The 24,535-nt window shown below is 45.5% G+C and overlaps 1 protein-coding gene across 4 annotated transcripts in view; it reads left to right on the top strand.

Moving 5' to 3' along the window:
* STK26 (serine/threonine kinase 26) overlaps positions 1-11,124 on the top strand; it is a 138,958-nt gene extending 127,834 nt beyond the window's left edge. For 3 of the 4 annotated variants that reach the window (XM_030208981.1, XM_030208980.1, XM_030208979.1), the window contains 4 exons: positions 4,505-4,598; positions 7,684-7,746; positions 7,835-7,971; positions 9,235-11,124. In XM_030208981.1, the coding sequence (XP_030064841.1) occupies positions 4,505-4,598; positions 7,684-7,746; positions 7,835-7,971; positions 9,235-9,259 (319 nt within the window). In that variant the 3' untranslated portion in view covers positions 9,260-11,124. Of the gene's footprint in view, positions 1-4,504; positions 4,599-7,683; positions 7,747-7,834; positions 7,997-9,234 lie in introns of all 4 variants that reach the window. The other variant, XM_030208983.1, reaches the window with a different exon arrangement.
* Positions 11,125-24,535: the final 13,411 nt, after the last annotated feature.

Here is a 24,535-nt window from a genome sequence, read left to right as displayed (position 1 = left end):
GAGATTGGAACGATGGGACACATATGGTGGTTCTGTCGGAAGGCACAGGCGTACTGGAGGGATGTTCAATCTCGGCTCCAGCATTGGGTGGGACGGTCTGTGCAGTGGCATCCTCTGATCTTTGTGTTGGGAAGGAGGCCTGGTGGATTGCAGATGAACCAGTGGCTGCTGGTGAGGGGATCATTGCATGCAGCCCGAATTAACCTGGCTAAGCACTGGAAGGCAGCAAGGGTTCCCTCGCTGACAGACTGGATCACGAAAGTGAGATATATATGTGAGATGGAAAGACTGACGGCGGTGAAAAGGAGAACAGTGTATAAGTGGGAAAAAGTGTGGTTGCCATTCTTGACTAAATGTCCGTGACAGCAGTTGCACGGTCGAAGGGGGATAGATGAAGGGTGGGGGGTTGTTAGGGTAGGAGGGGGGTCTTTGGGGGGGGGGGGGGGGGGGGGATGGTAAATAATGGATTAAAAAAGGAAGTACAAAAGTGCTACCATTGGAATTGCTGGCTCCATATGGGGTACTCTGTTGAATTCTTGACGATGTGGTTGATTAATTCAAAACAAGATGTAACGAGTTGTTTTGAGTATGTTTGGTGCAATGTCAACAATGTTCAATAAAGACTTATATAAATCAAAAAAAAAATTTTTCACCAAAGGTGGCCTCTCATAACCTCCAATCGGTGGGTTCTTCAAATAGTCCGGATAGGATACTCTCTCAATTTGATCTCCAGACCTCCAAATTGCCCACCGGGAGCTCATTCCTTCAGCTTCTTGCAGAGGAACTCTCCACCCTTCTCAGCGCCAATGCGGTCGAGCCCGTTCCACCAGGGCAAGAAGGACTGAGATTCTATTCCAGGTATTTTCTTGTGCAAAAGAAAACAGAGGGGATGCATCCCATCCTAGACCTAAGGGCCCTGAACAAATTCCTGATCCGAGAAAAGTTCAGGATGGTTTCCCTAGGCACCCTTCTTCCCATGATTCAGGAGAACGATTGGCTATTTTCTCTGGACTTAAAGGATGCTTATACACACATCCCGATACTTCCAGCTCACAGGAGGTATCTTCGATTCTGTCTGGGAGTGCAGTATTGTGTGCTGCCCTTTGGCCTGGCGTCTGCGCCCAGGGTCTTTACAAAATGCCTGGCAGTAGTTGCAGAGTCGCTACGCAGACTAGGAGTGCATGTGTTCCCTTGTCTCGACGATTGGCTGGTGAAGAACACCTCAGAGGCAGGAGCTCTACAGTCCATGCAGATGACTATTCAACTGCTAGAGCTACTTGGGTTTGTTATAAATTACCCCAAGTCCCATCTTTTCCCTGTTCAGCAACTGGAATTTATAGGAGCTCTGCTGGACTCACAGATGGCTCGTGCCTATCTTCCAGAGGTGAGAGCAAACAATCTTCTGTCTGTAGTTTCAATGGCCAGAGCGTCTCGGCAGATGTTGAGACTTCTAAGCCATATGGCCTCCACAATCCATGTGACACCCATGGCCCGTCTTCACATGAGATCAGCTCAATGGACCCTAGCTTCCCAGTGGTATCAAGCTGCAGGGGATCTAGAGGATGCAATCCAGGTGTCCACCGATTTTCACAATTCCCTTCAGTGGTGGACAATTCGATCCAATTTGACTTTGGGATGTCCCTTTCAAATTCCACAGCCACACAAAGTGCTAACCATGGATACATCCCTCCTGGGGTGGGGAGCTCATGTCGCGGGGCTTCACGCTCAAGGAGTTTGGTCCCTCCAGGAAAAAGGTCTTCAGATCAGTCTCCTGGAGTTGCGAGCGATCTTGCACGCTCTAAAGACTTTCAGAGATCGGCTGTTCAATCAAATTATCCAAATTCAGACAGACAATCAGGTTGCTATGTACTACATCAACAAGTGGGCCCCCCCCCCCCCCCATGTCGGTAAGCCGTCCAGATGTGGCTTTGGGCTCGCCGTTTCGGCATGTTTCTCCAAGCCACGTATCTGGCAGGCGTAAACAACAGTCTGGCCGACAGAAAACAACAGTCTGGCCGACAGATTGAGCAGGATAATACAACCTCACAAGTGGTCGCTGAACTCGGGCGTCGTACGCAAGATCTTCCGAGAGTGGGGCACCCCCTCGGTGGATCTTTTTGCCACACAGGTCAATCACATGGTCTCTCAGTACTGTTCCAGACTTCAGGCTAGCTTTGGATGCCTTTCTCCTTCATTGGGAGAAGGGCTTATTGTACGCATATCCTCCCATACTTCTCGTGGGAAAGACTTTGCTGAAACTCAAGCAAGACCGCGGAACCATGATTCTGATTGCTCCCTTCTGGATGCGTCAGATTTGGTTCCCTCTTCTTCTGGAGCTGTCCTCCGAAGAACCGTGGAGATTGGACTGCTTTCCAACCCTCAGAACGAGAGGGCACTTCTGCATCCCAACCTCCGGTCTCTGGCTCTCACAGCCTGGATGTTGAGAGCGTAGAATTCGCTTCATTGGGTCTCTCTGAGGGTGTCTCCCTGGTTTTGCTTTCTTCCAGGAAAGATTCCACGAAGAGGTGTTACTTTTTCAAATGGAGGAGGTGTGATAGCAAGGCCCTGGATCCTCGCTCTAAATACCTTCTACACTTGTCAGAGTCTGGTCTCAAGACCAACTCTGTAAGGGTTCACCTTAGGGCAATTAGTGCTTTTCATTGTCGTGTAGAGGGTAAGCCTATCTCTGGACAGACTTTAGTTGTTCGCTTCATGAGAGGTTTGCCTTTGTCAAAGCCCCCTGTCAATCCTCCACCAGTGTCATGGGATCACAATGTCGTTCTCATCCAGCTGATGAAGTGGTGCATGCTCCTTATCTCAAGTTTCATCACAACAGAGTAGGTCCTCCACATGCACCCTAAGTTCTTGCCGAAGGTTGTGTTGGAGTTCCATCTGAACCAGTTAATTATCTTGCCAACATTTTTTCCCCATCCTCATACCCGCCCTGCTGAACGTCAGTTGCACATCTTGGACTGCAAGAGAGCATTGGCCTTTTACGTGGAGCGGGCAAGCTCCTTCAGACAGTCCGCCCAAATGTTTGTTTCTTTTGATCCCAACAGAAGGGGAGTCGCAGTCGGGAAATGCACCATTTCCAGTTGGCTAGCAGATTGCATTTCCTTCACTCATGCCCAAGCTGGGCTGAATCTTGAGGGTCGTGTCACGGCTCATAGTGTTAGAGCCATGGCAGCATCGGTGGCCCACTTGAAGTCAGCCACTATAGAAGAGATTGGCAAGGCTGCGACGTGGTCTTCTATCCACACATTCACATCTCACTACTGCCTTCAGCAGGATACCCAACGCGACAGTCGGGTTGGGCAGTCGGTGCTGCAGAATCTGTTCGGGGTATAGAATCCAACTCCACCCCCCCCCCCCCCCCCCCCCCCCCCCCGGCCCATTTTTTATTCTGTTCCAGGTTATACTCAGATGTTTCTATTTTTAGGTCAATCTCAGTTATGTCCTCACTGTTGCAAGGCCCAATTGACCTTCTTTGTTGTTTTGAGTGAGCCTGGGTGCTAGGGATACCCCAGTTGTGAGAACAAGCAGCCTGTTTGTCCTCGGAGAAAGCGAAGATGCATACCTGTAGCAGATATTCTCCGAGGACAGCAGGTTGATTTTTCTCACAAACCCACCCACCTCCCCTTTGGAGTTGTTGTTGTTGTAATTCTTGCTTTTGGATATAACTGAGCAGGACTCTTGCGTGACAGACGGGAAGGTGGCTGTGCGATGCGCGCGCCCCGCACACCAGAAGGTTCTATCAAAGCTTTGAAGATTTTTGCTCTGAAAAATTGCCGTTCCTGGGCCGCCATGGACGTCGACCCATCAGTGAGAACAATCAGCCTGCTGTCTTCAGAGAATACCTGCTACAGGTATGTATCTTTGCTTTATTATATATGGCCAGACACCATCCATGTGAATGGTATGTACTGAATGCTGTTTTGCTGGAACCTATTAATCTATTAAATGACTAAAATACTGGCATATGTGCATTTGTACTGCCGAAAACTAGGCACCCCATTATAGAATTATTATCCACTCTATAAACTGGGCACTTGATTTTGTGCACTATGATAAATCCCTGAACAATGTAGCAGCTTTTACAAATTGAAATCATGGGGAGAATAAATAACTGCTTTCTTGATATGAGGATTTTCCTATGTGCTGAATAGGGACCAGCACCAAGATTTTCAGCAGTAAGTGGAGAGAAATGTTGGACAAGATTGCTCTGACTTTTCATTTGTGCAGTGCTACTTAATATGTGAATGTGGTTACAAAGGAAAGTTGTGCAAGCTTTCTCTATCCTTGCCTGATGGTCTATGTTCCTGGGGGGGGTTTAAATGGGGAAATAACCTTTTTTTTTTTTTTTTAAACTTGTTTTTATATATACTGGTCTACGCATAGATCTTCTGCAGTCTTAGGATGCATGTAGTAACTATTTCTTGTGTTGTAACGTTCTGTCATTGAACACTAGCTGCTCTGATTTGTATCATTTGTAATTTTTGTCTAGGGAGTCGAGCAACAAGGAGAATAATTCACACCCAGAGTGGAATTTCACTACAGTTCGGAAGAAACCAGATGCCAAGAAGATGCAAAATGGCACAGTATGTTCAATTATACAAACTCTACTGTAAACTCCAAGAAGTCCAACAAAGATATTTTCTGCTATACTCTATTTTTTAATAACTTGAATATAAGTAAAATGACTTGGACTGTTGTCACCGTATAGGGGAAGAGAGATAGTGCTGTTATTTAAGGGAACCCCTGTGTTTACAAATTGACTAGCTACAAACATTCCCCATCAGTTTTATAAATTTGAGGCTCTTATTCATCCAGTAGTCACTGAATAACTTTAACTTTACAACTTTGTCAGCTTAACTTTATCTGGATATTCTACAAATAGCTTTTAGGCTGAGTATCCTTGCTAAGACTCAGATTTTGTTTCTCTACAGTTCTTTTGAGGACAATTGTCTAACTTCCGTTTCTTTTGATGTGATTAATATTCCTATTTTGAAGGGCTTGCAGTGCTTGAGTGTAACCTTAGATTCAGCTTTATCGAAGCAGTTGCTTTTAAAATCAGTAGTCGAAAAAGTGCTTTTTAAACTCAGGATGATATGTCATCTAAGCAAATTTTTTGAGTTCTAATAATTTTAGAACTACTGTTCAAACTTTTTTTTTTTCTGTTGTTTGACTACTGTCATGGACTTTTCCTTGGTTTGTCTCAGAAATTGTTGTGGGTTTTTCAAGTAGCCCAGAAGACTACAGCTCAGTTGATATGTAATGTTCATTGTTTTGCACATACGTCTCCTGTTTTGCTTCAGACTTCTCTGGTTAACCTATTCACTTTAGAATTCCTTTAAGATTGACACTGATTTTCAAAGTTTCATATGATGATACACCTTCATGTATCTCTTCCCTTTTGAAAATTTACATTCCATCTCTACATTTATGATCTACTAATAAAGGATTACTAGGAACACCATCTTTCAGATTTATCAAGTTGCCATGGCACTTAGAAATTTCATCTTGGCATCCAGGATTTCATACCTTTCTTTTGGTTTTGTTTTGTTTTTTCCCGTTCTTCAGCGGAGTCGGTGCTGCCTCAAACTCTTCCTCTTGCCCCTGCACAGCAATCAGGCTCTGCATGTACTTGACACACACAAGTGAAGCAAAAAACAAGCACTCACACTTTATTTTTTTTTTTTTTTCAAAAATCGAGGAAAAACCTCATACTACTGCACAAATAACACCATGAAAATGGACCACTGAATCCGCGGCTACACTTGCACACGGACCACACTGCTTTTTGTTATCCAGCTAAGATTGAGCCGCTGATCATACAGACACAGCACTATTCAGCTAAATTATAGCACTATTATGATAAGTGCTTACTCAAGGACTGTAATTGCATTGCACTGATGTGTTGAAATTTGTTCCATTTTTGTACAGGAGGTTTTTTTGACCCATGATTAATAATTTTTTTATTGTGTGCAAGTGTAACCGCGGATTCATTTGCCGCAGTAGTATGAGGTCTTTTTACTCCTTGATTTTTGAAAAAAAAATGTGAGAGAGCTTGTTTTTTTACTTCACTTGTATGTTTTGAGTATTCTCACAATTTTTGAAGAGGATCTGTGGGCGATTTTTACATTCTGCATGTACTTGAACCATACTTAAGACTTCCCCAGCTTCCTGCACCATGTGGCTAAAGTATCTGTAGAGCCTGATCGCCATGCGGAAGGAGGAGTTTGAGGTAGCGCTGTCAGTAATGGCTGGGGGGGGGGGGCAAAAGGGAGAGAATAGGGGAAAGCTCGGGAAGGGGTCACGATAAAAGCTGGGTGAAAGCTGGGGAGGGGGGCATGAGAGAAACTGGGTGAAAGCTGGAGAGGGGGGCACGAGAGAGGCCGGGTGAAGGCTGGAGAAAGGGGCACGAGAGAGGCCGGGTGAAAGCTGGGAAGGGGGGGCACGTGAGAGGCCGGGTGAAGGCTGGGGAGGGGGGCACGCGAGAGGCCGGGTGAAGGCTGGGGAGGGGGGCACGCGAGAGACTGTGGAGAAAGGAGCACAAGGGGGGCTGGGTGAAGGCTGAGAGAAGCTGATAGGTACCCCAGCCTGTAATAATAAATGAAACAGAGGTAATTGCCTCTTTGCATCACCTGTCTAGATTGAAGGGTGCTGTCACATAACTGACATGCTTTGGGAAAAGAGATCTGGACTTCTGCAGTGATTAGCAGAGGCACCTTACCAAACTGAGTACTCAAGTTTCATTGCCCACAGATAAAAAAATTGGGGAAAGGGTAAAACCTGAGTAAGTCATTTTCTAAAAGAGCTACTGATCTTGGAGAAGATTACAACCTCTGTCCCCTCCCCCTCCCAAAAAAAAAAAAACTTTGCTGGAGACAGTAGTGGAAGGGTGGGGAAGGAGGCGCAATAAAGGTCTTAGACGTTGGCTCCTAGATTTAATGAAAATTTGTCAAGGCCTGAGTTACAGCTTTTAAATATGTGGCTACTTTCCCTTAAAAATTAACCCCATGGAGCATGTGTATGCGTGTATGTATGTGCGTGCGCGCACACACACAAACCATGTGGATACTTTGTCACATGTAGTCTAGGTATTTTTATGACCTACTTCACATGTATGGCTTTTTAAAACCTATTTCTGCACATGTATGGCTTTTAAATTTACCTCAGGGATTATTTTCTAAACCTTTTTGCCTGTAAAATGACTTTTTATAAAATTACCCCCCAACCCAGTTATATGTATAAAAGTAGTGCGAGTTTTTCTGACCCTTATGTGGGCATGTTCTGTGGCAGTATTTAGGTGGAGTGCAGGTAGTGTCATGATTTATGTTTGTACTTTACACATTAATACAACACCTGCTCACAGAGGCATAAATGTCCATGGCTTCAGTCTAGCAACAATTTCTTCTGCTGTACCCCAAAGACACATAGGTGCCTATCGTCCTTCATAAAAGGCTAGGAACGAGTGCGTACAAAGCCTTCACATTACCCCCTAAAGAAGTAAATTATGGTCCATAAAGTGAATTTGGGTCTCATGGCAGCAGACAACAATGCCCCTGTGCCAGTCTAATTGCTATCATTCTTTTAAACTCCAGAACAGAAAAAAATTCAAAATTCTTGAAGGATAAAGAGCAAGATTACAAAATAATCCAGTATACAATTTCTGTGTTGTAGGATCAAGATCTGGTGAAAACGCTGAGCTCTTTGTCAATGATAATCGCACCTGTGTTTGCAGAGGTAACGCATCTTATTCGCCCTCATTTTTCCCCCAAAATGCATTCATATATTGAGCTAAATCTTTAATTCTATGTTTTTCTTTGTTCAGCTGAAACAGCAAGACCGACATAATACATCCAGAAAAAACGCAATCGAGGAACTTGAAAAAAGTATCAACACAGCAGAAGCTACATATCCAGGGATCACAGACAAGATGGTGAAGAAACTTATGGAGAAATTTCAGAAGTGAGTGAAAGTGTTGTGGCAAATTGTAAGTAGTAAAGAAATATTCACCTAGGTTGAATACAGTTATAAAATATTTGTCTAAAAAGCTATATGATGGATATGAAGAAACGTTCTCTTATCATTGAAGGAGCCATTTTACTAGTGTGTGATAGGCCCTAACGTGGGCCTACCACACGATAAAAGGTCACTACCGCGGGACATGGTGAGGCGTCCTGTGGTAGTTTGACTTTCAGCACGCACTACTCCCGCGTTAAATATTTTTTATTTTTTTGCCGCAGGAGGTGTGTCTGGGGGCGGAGAGTAGGCATGCCTGCACTAAAGTAGCGTGCGCACATTACCGCACGCTACCTGATTAACGATGGAGCCATTACCACCTCAATAGGTGGCAGTAAGAGATCACGGCAGTAATGGCCATGCACAAATGGGGAAATTAGCACATGGCCGTTACAAAAAAAAAAACCCCAAACACAGCCATTTTACTGCCACACTAAAAGTGGCCACAGCGCACAGAAAACCCACATGCTGATAGCAGCACTGGCCACTTTTTAGCGCAGCTTAGTAAAAGGACCCCATAAAGCACTTACCTGAAGAACAGGGAAGGAGCAATAAGTTATAGGGTGATGAGGAAGCAAGGTCCACCACCTGGAGATATAATGGAGTTGATAGCCAAGCATCAGAAGAAGCTCGCCACCTGAAGATGAAATGTCGTGGTGGCAGAGCTCCTGATCCCCAAAACCAGAAGTGCTGGAGTAGTAAAGGGTTAGAAGTGGCACAGTGGCAGGGAGCCCCAAAACTGTTACTATAAGAAGTGCAGAAGAAGTCGGGTGATAAGAAGATTGAAGGGGAGGTAGGAGGGAGAACTGAAAGAGGGATGAAAGAGGATAGAGAGATACTCCCCTGCCCCCCCCCCCTAAAAAAAAACCACACACGCGCGTGCACACATGTTCATTATGAGCTTTTGAGTATCTTGTCATCATCTGTACTTCAGCAACAGTAAACCTAAATGGCTAACAACCATAAATCTGGGTTGGTTGTTTGCTAATAGAGTGGTGTGTTAGGATATTTGTACTGATATCCTATACTGTAGCCCATGAACTTGCTCAAATAAGAGTAACACACAGTACTAAGCTGATCATTGCATATTACAGCTACTGCTTCAAATTGTATTTTTTTTAAAGTTGACTATTTGTTTTTAGAAAAAATAAACACGTGTTGGGTTCTTTTTTATATGTTTGCTAACTGGGCTTATTTTTGCTTTCATAGGTTTTCTGTTAATGACTCATCCTAAAAAACCTTTCTGTAAAGAACTCTGCTGTTTCATGTGGATCTCGTGGAACCCACCAAAACTACTTCAAGCTTGGCAGTGCTTAGCTCATAAGCTTCTTGTGCCTTTTGGATCCTTACAAACATATTGATGATGGTGATAAAGGATTTGGAAAAACACTGCTTCAACTCTTTTGTGATGGTGTAAATGGTTTTTATATTTTCAGGAAATTATTTTGTAAAGACTGATATAACTTTTAATACTGTTTTCCTTTGTTTCATCTGATAAATGTTGGTATGCAGTTTTGCTAGTAAGTAAATATTGGTAAGTCTGTAGGATGTGCAAGTTTGGTATGATGTGGTGTCGTTACACTGTACATTGATGGAACTTATAGGTCTTTTGTATTGCAGATAAGTTGAACATTTGTAAATCCAGTAACAATCTTAGTCTAGCTTTTCATAAGCATATTGTGAATGGTGACCATTAGTCCGTACAATGTTACTGCTGAACCTGCTTTGAAAATATGTAGTCAAGCCCGCAGCACTATATATTGAACTTTTCTTTTGTTGGTACAAATTATGGGCAGCTCGATGATCTCCATACATTTGAGAGCAATATGTCTTATAATTTAAGTTTTGCAGATAACGTAGCAGAAGTAGTTATGGCCTGATGTATTTGCATTGACTTCTAAAAGTGTTTCAAGTTTAATTTTTCATTCTTCAAGCTGGCAAATTCAAAGCAATATGGTGGGTCTTTGGGGCAATAATGGGTAAAAAAAAAACTACAGTCACTGAAAAGTTTTTCCTTGATTTCAATAATGTACATTGAAGGGGGGAGTGTGAAAAAGTTGGGCATCATGTGAACAGTACCTCCCAGGAAGGTATGGGTGAACAATTGTTGACACCAGCATTCTCCCTCCCCCCTCAGTGGTGGTACATTTTCATGTAAAATATTTATAAGCCTTCGTTCCTAAATCACATTAAAAATATCATATGCTTATGATTTTGTGAAACTCTATTTTAAAGATGTATTTACCAGTCAATATGCAATTAACAGAGTTATAGATATTCTTTCAAAAAAAGTACTAAAAAGTGCATAGTGATTTTGTTGTTTTTTTTTCGTAATGGTAGGTTGGACTGTAAACTTTGCTTTCAATTATATATTTATGGTACTGCTAGATGGGTAATATCTTATTTTTTTTTCTTGGCCCAGTATGTATATTATGCTGAACATTTGAACTGGGCATGTATTTCAATACTTAACCGTTTTGGAGTTGGTGTAAATTTATTTTATATGTTTTATTTTATGGTTTAGACCTGCACATTTTATTTTTGCACAGAGACATTTTAAAGAATCTGAAATGTATCTGCCAAATATTCAGATGAAAATAGCATTGGTGTGCATGAAATGCCGCATTTTTATTCAGAATCTGCCATGATGGTGTTTTTATATACAGGACACTTGTAAAAGCTGGTGTGGTTAGATATGCCAAGGACAATTATTTTCAACGGTGCCTACACTGTAAACAAGAGAGGATTTATTTCTTGTTTTTAATCCTAATGAACTTTTGTGTTGAAATTTTCATCTGCTACATTACTGAAACTCCATCACAATTTATATCTGAGAAAAAGTCTGAAAATAGTTTTTGGAAACAATGTTATGGATTAAATAAAATATTTTTATAAATGTAAAAGCAGCAAAAGATGTAAATACATTGATCCTAAGCTTTATAAAATAACTCCATCACAGTTAAACAAAAAAAAAAAAAGTGTAGTGCTTATCTATCCTACCTAGCTGTTAGTCTTGTACATCTGTTTATAGGTTAAGCTTGTTTCAGTGTTCTGGGGAAATTTTAAATGGTTTATGAATAAATATTTAAATTGTTAGCATTTGTGACCCATAATTGAGTATTTATTTGTCTACAGCAAAGCATGTTTAAGGAAGATAAGATGAGGTGTGATGTTAGTTATGACACACAAAAACATTACCTGGACCAGTGATGTGTCAACTGGTTGTTTATATGTTTACTTTATTACTGTGTACTTAAGAACACGGTCTAAACTGCTCCAGCCAAGAATCTGACCCAACTGTCAGGTGTACTGATCCTGCATGATAAATCACTCCTTATCAAGCCAGTTTTTAACATCTTCCTCCTTTGTGGAGCCTATTTGCTAAAGTATGCCAAGATTCTGCAGTTAATCGAGGTTAACAGCCAAAATTCATGTGTGTTAAATATTTGGGGCATTCCTGATATTATATCATTCAGTAAACATAAAGAAAAAAATATTTTCCTTGTGTTAACTGAATGGCAGATAACATAGTGTCATTAGCTACACCTATTTATGAGGCATTAATTGTGCTGTGTTATCTCCTGCCTTAAGTTAATATGTAGGAACCTCTTGCACATTAAGGGAAAGTTGGTCCCTGCTCATTCTTCCATGTTAATTGCCAGGGTGTTTTCAACAGCTTACTCAACTTAGTAAATAGGCTCATTTGTTTTACTATACTGGGTAAATTAGTACCCACAGTCCCATACTTAATTTATCACCCAGGCTCATCCTCAGCTCCCGTTTCCAGGTGTTTTCCGTTTTGTAATTTTTGTTGTTCTCAACCTCTTTCTTTATACTAATCATATTTTAGTCTTTCACAATTTTTGTTTCCATCACCTCTGCTGATAAGTTATTCCATATCTATCAATAACCAGTGTTTCCCTAGCATCCCTCCAGACTGGCCTTGCTGAACTGGTGGGTTGTGCACGCCTTCCAGCAGGTGCAGACTGTGAACAATATTTCTTGGGAGAGCCAACAGGAGCCCAGCACAGCCCCCTCAAGTCTCGGTATTCTCCAGCAGGTGAAAGATGAGGTGAGCCCTTCAGTCTCTTTTCCTTGATTTGGTTTCTTTCTGGTCTTCTCTGTGAACTGCTGGGGGTGTTTGCTGGCCGAGGCTGAGAACCGTGGGAGTTTTTCTACTGCCTCTGGAGTGTACACTCAGGTGGCCGGGTCCCTCTTTCCTGTTCTCCCCCCAAGCCTTCCTTGAGTGCTTTTTCTGGCAAACTTAGTATTTGAAGGCTGGTCTACACCTCTCTGTGAGAAGGGTCCTGTAGCACCATAGGGACCAGCCACATTGACTTGATAAAAAAAAAAATTAAAAAGTGGTTAAAGGGAGACTTTTTAATGTAAATGTATCCCTGGAAAGATGACATGACCAGTGCTAAGAAAAAAACAGAAATCTCAGTACAGTTTGGATTAACTATAAGAAAGCCTTTGCATCTTGCACTCTTGGATGATAGAGGGGCATGTTAGAAAGGACATCCAAGTGTTATATTCTAGTCTTTTTACCACCACTCCAAAATTATTATGTACCAGCCACTCACAATTTGGAGTGATAAAAGACTAAGGCCACGTATGAGAAAAGCACATTTTTATTACTTACCAAAGTACAGATACAATCAATAGTTTCTCGTGGGAGGACAGCACTGCTGCACATAGGTGTTATCTGTAACTGTCTCTCCAAAGTATCGTTCTGATTCAACTGCTTATATCTCTTCATTTTAGACAGTGCTTCATATAGGTTTAGCAAGTTACCTTCCTCAGAGATCATTCTGTTTTCTTTGAACACCATCTGTTTCCCCTCTGTTGCTAAACCACATTTTTTTTGTCTATTCATAATTGCTCCTTTCTCATGCCTGCTTGCACGCAGGAATGTCTTATCAGATCATGAGTTTCTGGTTCACATGCTTATCAGTTTTTGCCCTTTGGCCCTCTTCCATGGTGCACGACCTGTGCTTATTATTTACACCTCCCCCCTTGAAGGCCGTTGAGAGTAAGGGCTTCATTTGAACCTTTGCTGTAGTCCCGTCCATTCCAGGGAGGAGCAATAAGTTCCTTTTCAGATGCATGTTAAGCTTAGGGAGGTTGTGTGTATAAGTCACAATGTCAACTCCATTTTACAGGTATCAGGCTATAGGTAACAAGAAAAGGTGGTTATACTGAGATATAAGTTGCCCCCCTTCAGCCTTCCCCGGGCCTTATGTTACTTACAATGCTTTACCATCTAAATGATCCTAGAGAAAGATGATGCGGAACAAAGGCGAGGCACAAAGGGCGGAGCCTGGTGTTGGCGGTGGTGGAGAAGGGTACTGAGAGGAGGGATTTGTCCTTTGAGCGGAGGTTACGGGTAGGAGTGTAAAGGGAGATGAGGGTAGAGAGGTAATGAGGGGCTGCAGATTGAGTGCATTTGTAGGTTAGTAGAAGCTTGAACTGTGCGGTACCTGATCAGAAGCCAGTGAAGTGACTTGAGAATACCTATAATACCTGACTGAAGCTGTCAGAGCCTATTATCACCTGCTTTCACTTTCAGGTGAGAGGGAGGAGGACAGCTACCACTGGGTGGGATTAAGGACGGGACATGCTTTAATCCCTCCAGTGGACAGCTGCTCAATCAGAGCACCTTTCTGTAAGCTCGATGTTCCTGAAACAGGTCTAAATGAGGATGTCCTTTTTAGACATGGACATGTCTTTCCCCTTCGGCAACTCTTCTGGGACATCCAGATTTCTGGCCTCCCCTCGTCCCACTCAGAATGTGCTCCCTTGCTAGTTGGACATACCATAGTGTTGGATGTCCTTATTCTGCCTTTGCAAAATTGGGATTTGGATGTTCCACCATATGGATGTCCATGGCAGACTACGCTCTAGCTAAAGTATTATGCAGATGAACAGTTTATTCCTAATATCAAGATCCAGTGAAGAATCTTTCAGGGAGATTCCTGGTTGCCACTTATGTTTTCTATGACACTTAATCCATCACATTTTTAGTGTTTATAGATGACTTGAAGCTCTACAGTTCTAATGATCAACAATTCGTGGAACAAATCTATGAAATGAAAAGCTTTCAGATGACATCAGTGTGCCTTTTGGCCTGGACAAATGTGCAAAGGTAGCTTTCCATTTAAGGAAATTTAAGTAAAACTGAAAACTCTCTCTGCCTGATGACTGTGCCATAACAGAACTTTGAACAGGAAGATGTATCTAAGAGTAAAGAAAGGTGTGACAATTGACCATAAATTACCCACTATGTAGCCTCAATCATGATAGTGGTCACATGGTTATATGACAAACATTCCTGACCCACTGACGCTACTTGTGGTACAGGCCAGATACTTGCAGCCAGCAAAGGCCTAGTGTATGTGTAGTTTGTGAGCCCTCATAGAACAGATGACTACAGAGATACATAATGTTGGTGACCACTCTCTGCAACGTAAAATACTGTATATACCAACCAATGTTCCTGTTTATGGTTTATTGAAGCTTGATAAAGTGCTATACCTAACTGGTAGATCACGGTGGTTCACAAAAATTTAAAAATACACAATACAAATGTAAGAAAAGAACTACAGAATTTTGGACAGAAAAGATAACCAACCATACCAGTTCATACAACCTAAGGTAATGAGGGGAAGAGAGGGCAAAAGGGAAAGCAGGGAGGGGAATAAGGAGGTATTGGCCAGAGGACAGAGTGAAACAGCAAAAACAGATGCAATTGGGAAAGAACGTCCTCTTAATGAGCCAGCTTTTTAGAAGAGATTTGAAGGTTCTGATAGGTTATTCAGCATGGAAGGGAATTCCAAAAGAAAGGTAAAGCAAAGAAGAAAGCAAGGTGGCTAGTAATTTCAAGTTGTGCTTTTCTGGTGCTAGGAAGAACTAGACGGAAGTCATGGAGTGATGAAGTAAATGGGTGGGAGTATAGGGCACAGCAAGGTTGGATAAATAGATAGGAACACCCATTTGAAATGCCTTGAAGGTCAGAGTGAGAAGCATTTGTTCTGATTGTCAAGTATACATTGTGCCACCAGTAACCAATGGTACTTCTGCAATAAGGGGATGATGTGATTAAACTTACGAGCATGACAAAGAAGACAAATCCAGTGTTTTGGAGTGACTGTAGACATTTAAGGTTAGACCAGGTCTAGTGAGCAGGAAGTTAACCACATTCCAGCAACGTTTTGGAGAGTGATCCTAGAGTTTGGAGTTGTCTATGTATGGTTGTAGCATTGCTCAGTGTACCTATCTACCCTCTCCCACCTGAGGGAGTGTGGACATTCTCTGATTGTTGGCTTTGGTAGAGATAGTAACCAGATGCCATTGGCTCGAGATCTAGCACAATTCTTTTCCTTTAAGATTTGTGATTTACAAAAGGTTTTTCCTCCTTTTCCACCTTCCATTGCTAGTCTGAATCCAACTGCCATGAGTGAAGACTCACTGCAATTATCTATTAAACACAGTATGCACCCTTCACCTCTTTGATCAGTTCTGCAAAATGGTCCTCTTTTCAGTCTCAAACTATGGAATCATTTAAAAAGGTAATATCATCTTTGAGACCTATGCACTGTTCTTTAGACCCTATACCTGCCACATGGCTAAAGTTACCAAAGCTAAAGATTCTTCCACCTTTATTAGAAATTATTAACCGTAGCTTTAGACACAATCGGATCATCACAAACATACCTAAACCTCCACTACCCGAACTGCAAAGGACTCAAATACAAATCAACTTATGCATCCAGCTTCTCCTATATAAGCACACAACTATGGAACACACTGCCAAAAGCCGTGAAAACAACCTACGACTATCTAAACTTCAGAAAATCACTAAAAACCTACCTGTTTAAAAAGGCATATCCTACTAACCCAACATAAGTGCCTGAACTCTGCAACACAGCAAAACCACAGCTCGTAATGGACACCACATAACCCTTCCTCTCTTCTATCCCCACTGCGCCCGAAACTCATGAACCTTATTCGACCACAACATCACCTTGTATTTGTTTCTCTACCGGACTTCGTGAACGCCTTTACGATACTATGTAAGCCACATTGAGCCTGCAAATAAGTGGGAAAATGTGGGATACAAATGTAGCAAATGAATAAATAGGTACCATCCATGTGGATGATGACTGTTATTCAGCCCATATTAAAAAATAAAATTTTGGATCCAGCTATCCTAGCACATTATAGGACAGTACATAGAAAAAATTGTTTTTCATCAACTCTCATCTTTTGTCTAAGAAAACTCTGCCTCTACACCCCAGGCAATCCAGTTTTCAGCAAAATTATAGTACAGAAACAGTTTTGGCAGCCCTTCTTAGTGAAATATGGTCTTATACAGACCAACATAAGGTGATACTGGCAGTTTCACTGGATCTATCAGCAGCCTTTCATCTAATTAACCCAACATTGCTCCTTTCATAATTATCTGCTTTGGGAATTTCTGGTGGTGTTTTGGAATGATTTTCATCTTTTCTTTCATGACAGTCTTTTAAAGTAATTTGTTCTGAGATTAGTTCCAAAATCCTGCCTTTATACTGCGGGGTCCCTCAGGGTTCTATACTCTCACCTCTTCTTTTCAATCTTTTTCTTAGTCCTTTGGCCACTCTCATCCAATCTAAAGGTATATCAGCTCATTTTTGTGCTGACGACATCCTCTTACTTTACCCTATAGACCCTTTTTCACCTCAACTAGATCCACTTCAGGACTGCTTAAATTGTGTAGCAGACTGGCTGTCCGATCACAGATTAGTGTTAAATAAAGATAGAACTGTTGCATGTTGGATCATAGGCCACTTGTCTTCCCCAACACTATTTCACTATTTGGTAAGCCTGTAGTGGCAGTTGATTCATTTAAATATCTTGGAATTGTACTAGATTCTAGGATAGGTTATCTTTTGCTCCACAAGTTTCTCAGTTATATAAAGCTAGATTTTTCGTTCTCTATCAACTGCGTTCAGTTAGACATCTTTTTGATAATAATACATTTCAAAGCCTTATTCTCTATATCTCTCCTTATCATCAAATTGGATTATTGTATTCTCCGAGGACAAGCAGGCTGCTTGTTCTCACGACTGGGTTGACGTCCACGGCAGCCCCCACCAACCGGAACAAAACTTCACGGGTGATCCCGCACGCAGGGCACGCCCACCGCTCATGCGCGGGCCATCTTCCCGCCCGTGCGCGACCGTTCCCGCTGTTTTTTTCAATTCCGCGCTGGAGAGAGACGTGTTATCGTCTCTGTCAGCCCCGGGAATCGGATTGCGGCCTAGCCGCGAGTTTTTCTCTTCGTGCGCGTACGCGCTCTTTTCCTTTCCGTTGTTAAAAAAAAAAAGTAGTTTGTCCCCTCGTCGTCTTTAGCCGCGGGGGCGCCTCGTTGCTGCCTTGTGGCCGCGCGGTCGTTTCTTTTTTCGGGTGTGCTTTTCACCGCCACCATCGACGACTTTGCCGACGCGATTTTTCCGTCGAAGTCCTCAAAGATCCCGAGTGGATTCAAGAAGTGTGGTCGGTGCGGCCGGCAGATCTCGCAAACCGATACCCACGCTTGGTTTTTCCAGTGCCTCGGGCTGGAGCATAATACCAAGACGTGCACCTTGTGTCTCGGCTTGCGGAAGCGGACACAGGTGGCGAGGCAAGTTGTTCGGGACCGTCTTTTTGGAACTTGCGCCGGCCCCTCGACGTCGACAGCATCGGTGTCGACGGCCGGATCTTCGGTACCAGTACCAATGTCAACGAAATCGGCACCGACGATGGCATCGACCCCAGGAGTACAGGTACCGTTGGCCTGCCGGTGAGCGGCTTCGCGGGCAATCGGCCCGGCCACTCCCTCTACCCAGGGCCATCGGGACCGAACCCTGTCAGACCCGATCCCTCGAGGCCGGGGGGGCTCTACCTCCTCTTCATCTGTGCCGCCGAGCGCCGATGACGGGCACCGGAAGAAAACCAAAAAGCACCGTCATCGGTCGCCCACGGCACACGGGACTACCATCTCCGGCGCCTCCAGAGATGATTCGACGCCGAGGAAGCGGCAGTGCCGAGAGGAGCGCTCCCCCTCGGTCGAAGAGGTGTCGCTGCGTCAGTCCATGGGTGCTTCGGTACCGTCTCCTGAACCCGAGCAGCTTTCGGCACTGACGCCCACACCGGCCCCCCTGCCTTTCCCGACAGCGGGCCTTGACGAGTGCCTCCGAGCCATCCTTCCGGGGATCCTGGAAGGGCTGATGCGCCAGGCTCTACCGGCACCGGGGTGCTTGCGCCCCCGGCGCCGGTGTGCTCTAGCCCGATGCCGCGGCACTGGTGTCGATCGCCACGCAGGTGGAATCCCCGTCGACGTCGATGGAGGGAGCTTCATCCCTGCCGGCGCGGGAGTCCACCGCTCGACACCATCACCGGGTTTAGGTCTGAGCTGCAAGAGCTCATGTCCGACACCGAGGAAGAGCAGGAGGACCCCAGATATTTCTCCTCAGAGGAGTCTGTGGGCCTTCCCTCCGACCCCACTCCGTCACCGGAAAGAAAGCTCTCATCCCCTGAGAGCCTCTCCTTTGTCTCCTTCGTCAGGGATATGTCCATCTGCATTCCCTTTCCCGTGGTCTCTGTGGATGAGCCGAGGGCTGAGATGCTCGAGGCCCTCGACTATCCATCACCACCTAGAGAGTCTTCCACGGTACCGTTGCACGATGTCCTCAAAGAGACACTGCTTCGGAACTGGCTGAAGCCCTTATCTAACCCCACCATCCCCAAGAAAGCAGAGTCCCAATACAGGATCCACTCTGACCCAGAGTTGATGCGGCCCCAATTGCCTCATGACTCGGCGGTCGTGGACTCTGCTCTCAAGAGAGCACGGAGTTCGAGGGATACCGCCTCGGCGCCCCCTGGGCGGGAGTCTCGCACTCTGGACTCGTTTGGGAGGAAGGCCTACCAATCATCCATGCTCGTGACCCGCATTCAGTCGTACCAGCTCTACACGAGCATCCACATGCGGAACAATGTGAAGCAACTGGCGGACCTGGTTGACAAGCTCCCCCCGGAGCAGTCCAGGCCTTTTCAGGAGGTGGTCAGGCAGCTGAAGGCGTGCAGAAAGTTCCTGTCCAGGGGTATCTATGACACCTGTGATGTGGCATCCCGAGCTGCGGCCCAGGGTATAGTGATGCGCAGACTCTCATGGCTGCATGCCTCTGACCTGGACAACCGCACCCAGCAGCGACTGGCGGATGTCCCTTGCCGGGGGGATAACATCTTTGGCGAGAAGGTCGAGCAGTTGGTGGACCAACTACACCAGCGGGAAACCACTCTCGACAAGCTCTCCCACCGGGCGCCTTCAGCATCCACCTCTACAGGTGGACGTTTTTCCCGGGCTCGGCAGGCTGCACCCTACGCCTACAGCAAGCATAGGTACAACCAGCCGGCCCGAAGGCCTCCTCAGGCACAGGGACAGTCCCAGCGCGCTCGTTCATGTCAACAGCGTGCGCCTAAGCAGCCCCCTGCGCCTCCACAGCAAAAGCCGGGGATGGGCTTTTGACTGGATCCATGGGAACATAGCCGCCATCAAAGTGTCCGTACCGGATGACCTACCGGTCGGAGGGAGGTTGAACGTTTTTCACCAAAAGTGGCCTCTGATAACCTCCGACCAGTGGGTTCTCCAAATAGTGCAGTGCGGATACACCCTGCATTTGGCCTCCACTCCACCAAATTGCCCACCGGGAGCCCAATCCTTCAGCTCCCATCACATGCAGGTACTTGCAGAGGAACTCTCCGCCCTTCTCAGCGCCAATGCGGTCGAGCCCGTGCCACCCGGGCGGGAAGGGCAGGGATTCTATTCCAGGTACTTCCTTGTGGAAAAGAAAACAGGGGGGATGCGCCCCATCCTAGACCTGAGAGGCCTGAACAAATACCTGGTCAAAGAGAAGTTCAGGATGCTTTCTTTGAGCACCCTTCTTCCCATGATTCAGAAAGACGATTGGCTATGTTCCCTGGATTTAAAGGACACTTACCCTCACATCCCGATACTGCCAGCTCACAGACAGTATCTCCAATTCCGTCTGGGGACATGGCACTTTCAGTATTGTGTGCTGCCCTTTGGGCTCGCCTCTGCACCACGGGTGTTCACGAAGTGTCTCGTGGTGGTTGCGGCGTATCTACGCAAGCTGGGAGTGCATGTGTTCCCGTAGCTCGACAATTGGCTGGTCAAGAGCACCTCAGAGGCGGGAGCTCTTCGGTCCATGCAGTGCACTAATCAACTCCTGGAGCTACTGGGGTTTGTAATAAATTACCCGAAGTCCCATCTCCAGCCAGTCCAATCTCTCGAATTCATAGGAGCTCTGCTGAATTCACAGACGGCTCATGCCTACCTTCCCGAGGTGAGGGCTCAGAACCTTCTATCCCTTGCCTCTCAGACCAGAGCGTCTCAGCAAGTCACAGCTCGGCAGATGTTGAGACTCCTGGGTCATATGGCCTCCACGGTTCATGTGACTCCCATGGCTCGCCTTCACATGAGACCTGCTCAATGGACCCTAGCTTCCCAGTGGTGTCTAGCTATCGGGAATCTAGAAGATGTCATCCGCCTGTCCATCAGTTGCCGCAATTCGCTGCACTGGTGGACCATTCGGACCAATTTGACTCTGGGATGTCCATTCCAAATTCCGCAGCCCACGAAGGTGCTGACGACGGATGCATCTCGCCTGGGGTGGGGAGCTCATGTCAATGGGCTCCACACCCAGGGACTGGTCCCTCCAGGAACAAGATCTTCAGATCAACCTCCTGGAACTCCGAGCGGTCTGGAACGCACTGAAGGCCTTCAGAGATCGGCTGTCCGGCCAAATCATCCAAATTCGGACTGACAATCAGGTTACAATGTATTACATCAACAAGCAGGGGAGCACCGGATCTCGCCCCCTGTGTCAGGAGGCCGTCGGGCTGTGGCGTTGGGCCTGCCAGTTCGGCATGCTTCTCCAAGCCACATACCTGGCAGGCGTAAACAGCAGTCTGGCCGACAGACTGAGCAGAGTCATGCAACCGCACGAGTGGTCGCTCCATTCCAGAGTGGTACGCAAGATCTTCCGAGAGTGGGGCACCCCCTCGGTGGATCTTTTCGCCTCTCAGACCAACCACAAGCTGCCTCTGTTCTGTTCCAGACTACAGGCACACGGCAGATTGGTGTCGGATGCCTTTCTCCTCCATTGGGGGACCGGCCTCCTGTATGCTTATCCTTCCATACCTTTGGTGGGGAAGACCTTGCTGAAGCTCAAGCAAGACCACGGCACCATGATTCTGATAGCGCCCTTTTGGCCCCATCAGATCTGGTTCCCTCTTCTTCTGGAGTTGTCTTACGAAGAACCATGGAGATTGGAGTGTTTTCCGACTCTCATTTCGCAGAACGACGGAGCGCTTCTTCACCCCAACCTTCAGTCTCTGGCTCTCACGGCCTGGATGTTGAGGGCGTAGATTTTGCTTCGTTGCGTTTGTCTGAGGGTGTCTCCGTTGCCTCTAGAAAGGATTCCACTAAAAAGAGTTACTTTTTCAAGTGGAGGAGGTTTGCCGTTTGGTGTGAGAGCAAGGCCCTAGAACCTCGCTCTTGTCCTGCACAGAACCTGCTTGAATACCTTCTGCACTTATCAGAGTCTGGCCTCAAGACCAACTCAGTAAGGAATCACCTTAGTGCGATTAGTGCTTACCATCATCGTGTAGAGGGTAAAGCCATCTCTGGAGAGCCTTTAGTCGTTCGTTTCATGAGAGGCTTGCTTTTGTCAAGGCCCCCTGTCAAGCCTCCTACAGTGTCATGGGATCTCAACGTCGTCCTCACCCAGCTGATGAAACCTCCTTTTGAGCCACTGAATTCCTGCCATCTGAAGTACTTGACCTGGAAGGTCATTTTCTTGGTGGCAGTTACTTCAGCTCGTAGAGTCAGTGAGCTGCAGGCCCTGGTAGCTCATGCTCCTTATACCAAATTTCATCATAACAGAGTAGTGCTCCGCACGCACCCTAAGTTCCTGCCAAAGGTGGTGTCGGAGTTCCATCTTAACCAGTCAATTGTCTTGCCAACATTCTTTCCCAGATACCCGCCCTGCTGAACGTCAGTTGCACACATTGGACTGCAAGCGAGCGTTGGCCTTCTATGTGGAGCGGACACAGCCCCACAGTCAGTCCGCCCAATTGTTTGTTTCTTTCGACCCCAATAGGAAAGGGGTTGCTGTCAGGAAACGCACCATCTCCAATTGGCTAGCGGATTGCATTTCCTTCACTTATGCCCAGGCCGGGCTGGCTCTTGAGGGTCATGTCACGGCTCATAGTGTCCGAGCCATGGCAGCGTCAGTGGCCCACTTGAAGTCAGCCACTATTGAAGAGATTTGCAAGGCTGCAACGTGGTCATCTGTCCACACATTCACATCACATTACTGCCTCCAGCAGGATACCCGACGCGACAGTTGGTTCGGGCAGTCGGTGCTGCAGAATCTGTTTTGGGGTTTGAATCCAACTCCACCCTCCAGGATCCGATTTGTTCTGTTCAGGCTGCACTCTGTTAGTTGTTCTTCGTAGGTCAATTTCTGTTATGCCCTCGCCGTTGCGAGGTTCAATTGACCTGGGTTCTTGTTTTGAGTGAGCCTGAGAGCTAGGGATACCCCAGTCGTGAGAACAAGCAGCCTGCTTGTCCTCGGAGAAAGCGAATGATACATACCTGTAGCAGGTGTTCTCCGAGGACAGCAGGCTGATTGTTCTCACCTACCCTCCCTCCTCCCCTTTGGAGTTGCGTTTTCCTCATTCCTTTGCTTGTCATTCAACTGAGCGGGAACGGTCGCGCACGGGCGGGAAGACGGCTGCGCATGTGCGGTGGGCGTGCCCTGCGTGCGGGACCGCCCGCAAAGTTTTGTTCCGGTTGGTGGGGGCCGCCGTGGACGTCAACCCAGTCGTGAGAACAATCAGCCTGCTGTCCTCGGAGAACACCTGCTACAGGTATGTATCATTCGCTATATTGTCTATGCCTGCCTTATACATTTCTTAACGAAAAGGTTGCAAACTGTACAAAATGTAGCAATTAGATTAACTCATGTGAAGAAATCAGATCACTTTACTCCATTGTTTAAAAAACATCATTGGCTGCCTGTTATGCAAAGAATTACTTATAAAATTACGTTTTTGACCTTCAAAGCGTTTAAAATGGGTTATCCAGATTACTTAGCTGTCTTCACTATTCTTTGTACTCCGACTCGGGCTCTTTGATCTATGAAAGACTACCGTTTGGTCCTTCCAGGCCTAAAACAAGCTAGATTGGAATGTATGAGGCACTCGGCTTTTTATTTCTTTGCCCCTTCGACGTGGAATAAATTACCCTTGATTCTCCATGGTATTTTGTAATTACAAGATTTTAAAACTGAGCTAAAGACATGATATTTTGACCAGGTTTTTGTCATTGATCAATGAGATGGGTGAGGGCTTTCCATTCTGTGTTGCAATTTTCCCCATAAAACTTTTGTTAAGATTTTTCTTTAACTGTATGTCTTCTGTCATAGTTCTTTTCTTATTTTCTTTTTCATTTTAGTTTTTTATATTGTACACCGCTCAGCTCCAATTGTTAGTATGGGCGGTATAGAATGTTTAACACACATACCCTCTCTCTTCCCTCCATTCCTGACTCCTGTGGTCCACTATCTATCCCTCCTTCATCCCTCCACTCCCAGGTCCAGCATATCTCCCTCTCTCTCAAACCCCCTCCCCGAGTCTGCCTTTAAACTTGTCTTTACTGCAAATGGTAGCCAGAAGCAGCATCAGTAATTCACACATACTGCCTGTGGCTAGCCCCAGAGCCTTCCCTCCGATGCATCCAGCTCTGCCAGAAATATGAAGTTGCATTAGAGGGGGCAAGATGCATCAGAGAGAAGGATCCAGGGCTAGCCAGAGGCAGCATGTGTAAATCACTGCCATTTCTGAGACCTATGGCAGTAAAGACCATGTAGGGGGAGGGGGAATGTTGAGAGAGAGAGATTCCAGATCACAGGCAGGCTCCAGGAGTCAGGGTGCTTGTGCACTGCTGAAAAATTACATGCGCTTGGAGACATCATGACATGTGCACACACAGGCACAGCTTAGAGACAACACTGCTTAGGAGTAAGACATTACTATCTATGTATGTACCAAACTAACCCATTTGGAGACATTGACCCTGAAGATATGTAACAGAAAACTAGACAGAAGGCTAGCAAATGTTCTTCTAATCACTGCTGAAATCTGTCCCTGATTAATAAATTAGAGTCCAAAATAACTCCTAACGGTCTTAGTTGATCTCAGTGAGAACAAAGATCCATTCAATCTGTGGATGTTCAAAGGCATAACTTTGAGACCTCTCCCCCCCCCCCCCCCCCCCCCCCCCCCCCAAAAAAAAAAAAAAGTTGGACTGTGTTATCAGGGTTGATTATGTCTCCAAATGATTGAACGTAATCAACTGAAACAAACATTATGTCATGTAATAAACATTACAGATTTTTCTAAG

This window comes from Microcaecilia unicolor, chromosome 7 (assembly GCF_901765095.1).
Source record: "Microcaecilia unicolor chromosome 7, aMicUni1.1, whole genome shotgun sequence".
Classification (NCBI taxonomy): Eukaryota; Metazoa; Chordata; class Amphibia; order Gymnophiona; family Siphonopidae; genus Microcaecilia; species Microcaecilia unicolor.
The sequence above is the reverse complement of the archived record's forward strand: the minus strand, read 5'-3'. Positions and strand labels throughout refer to the sequence as shown.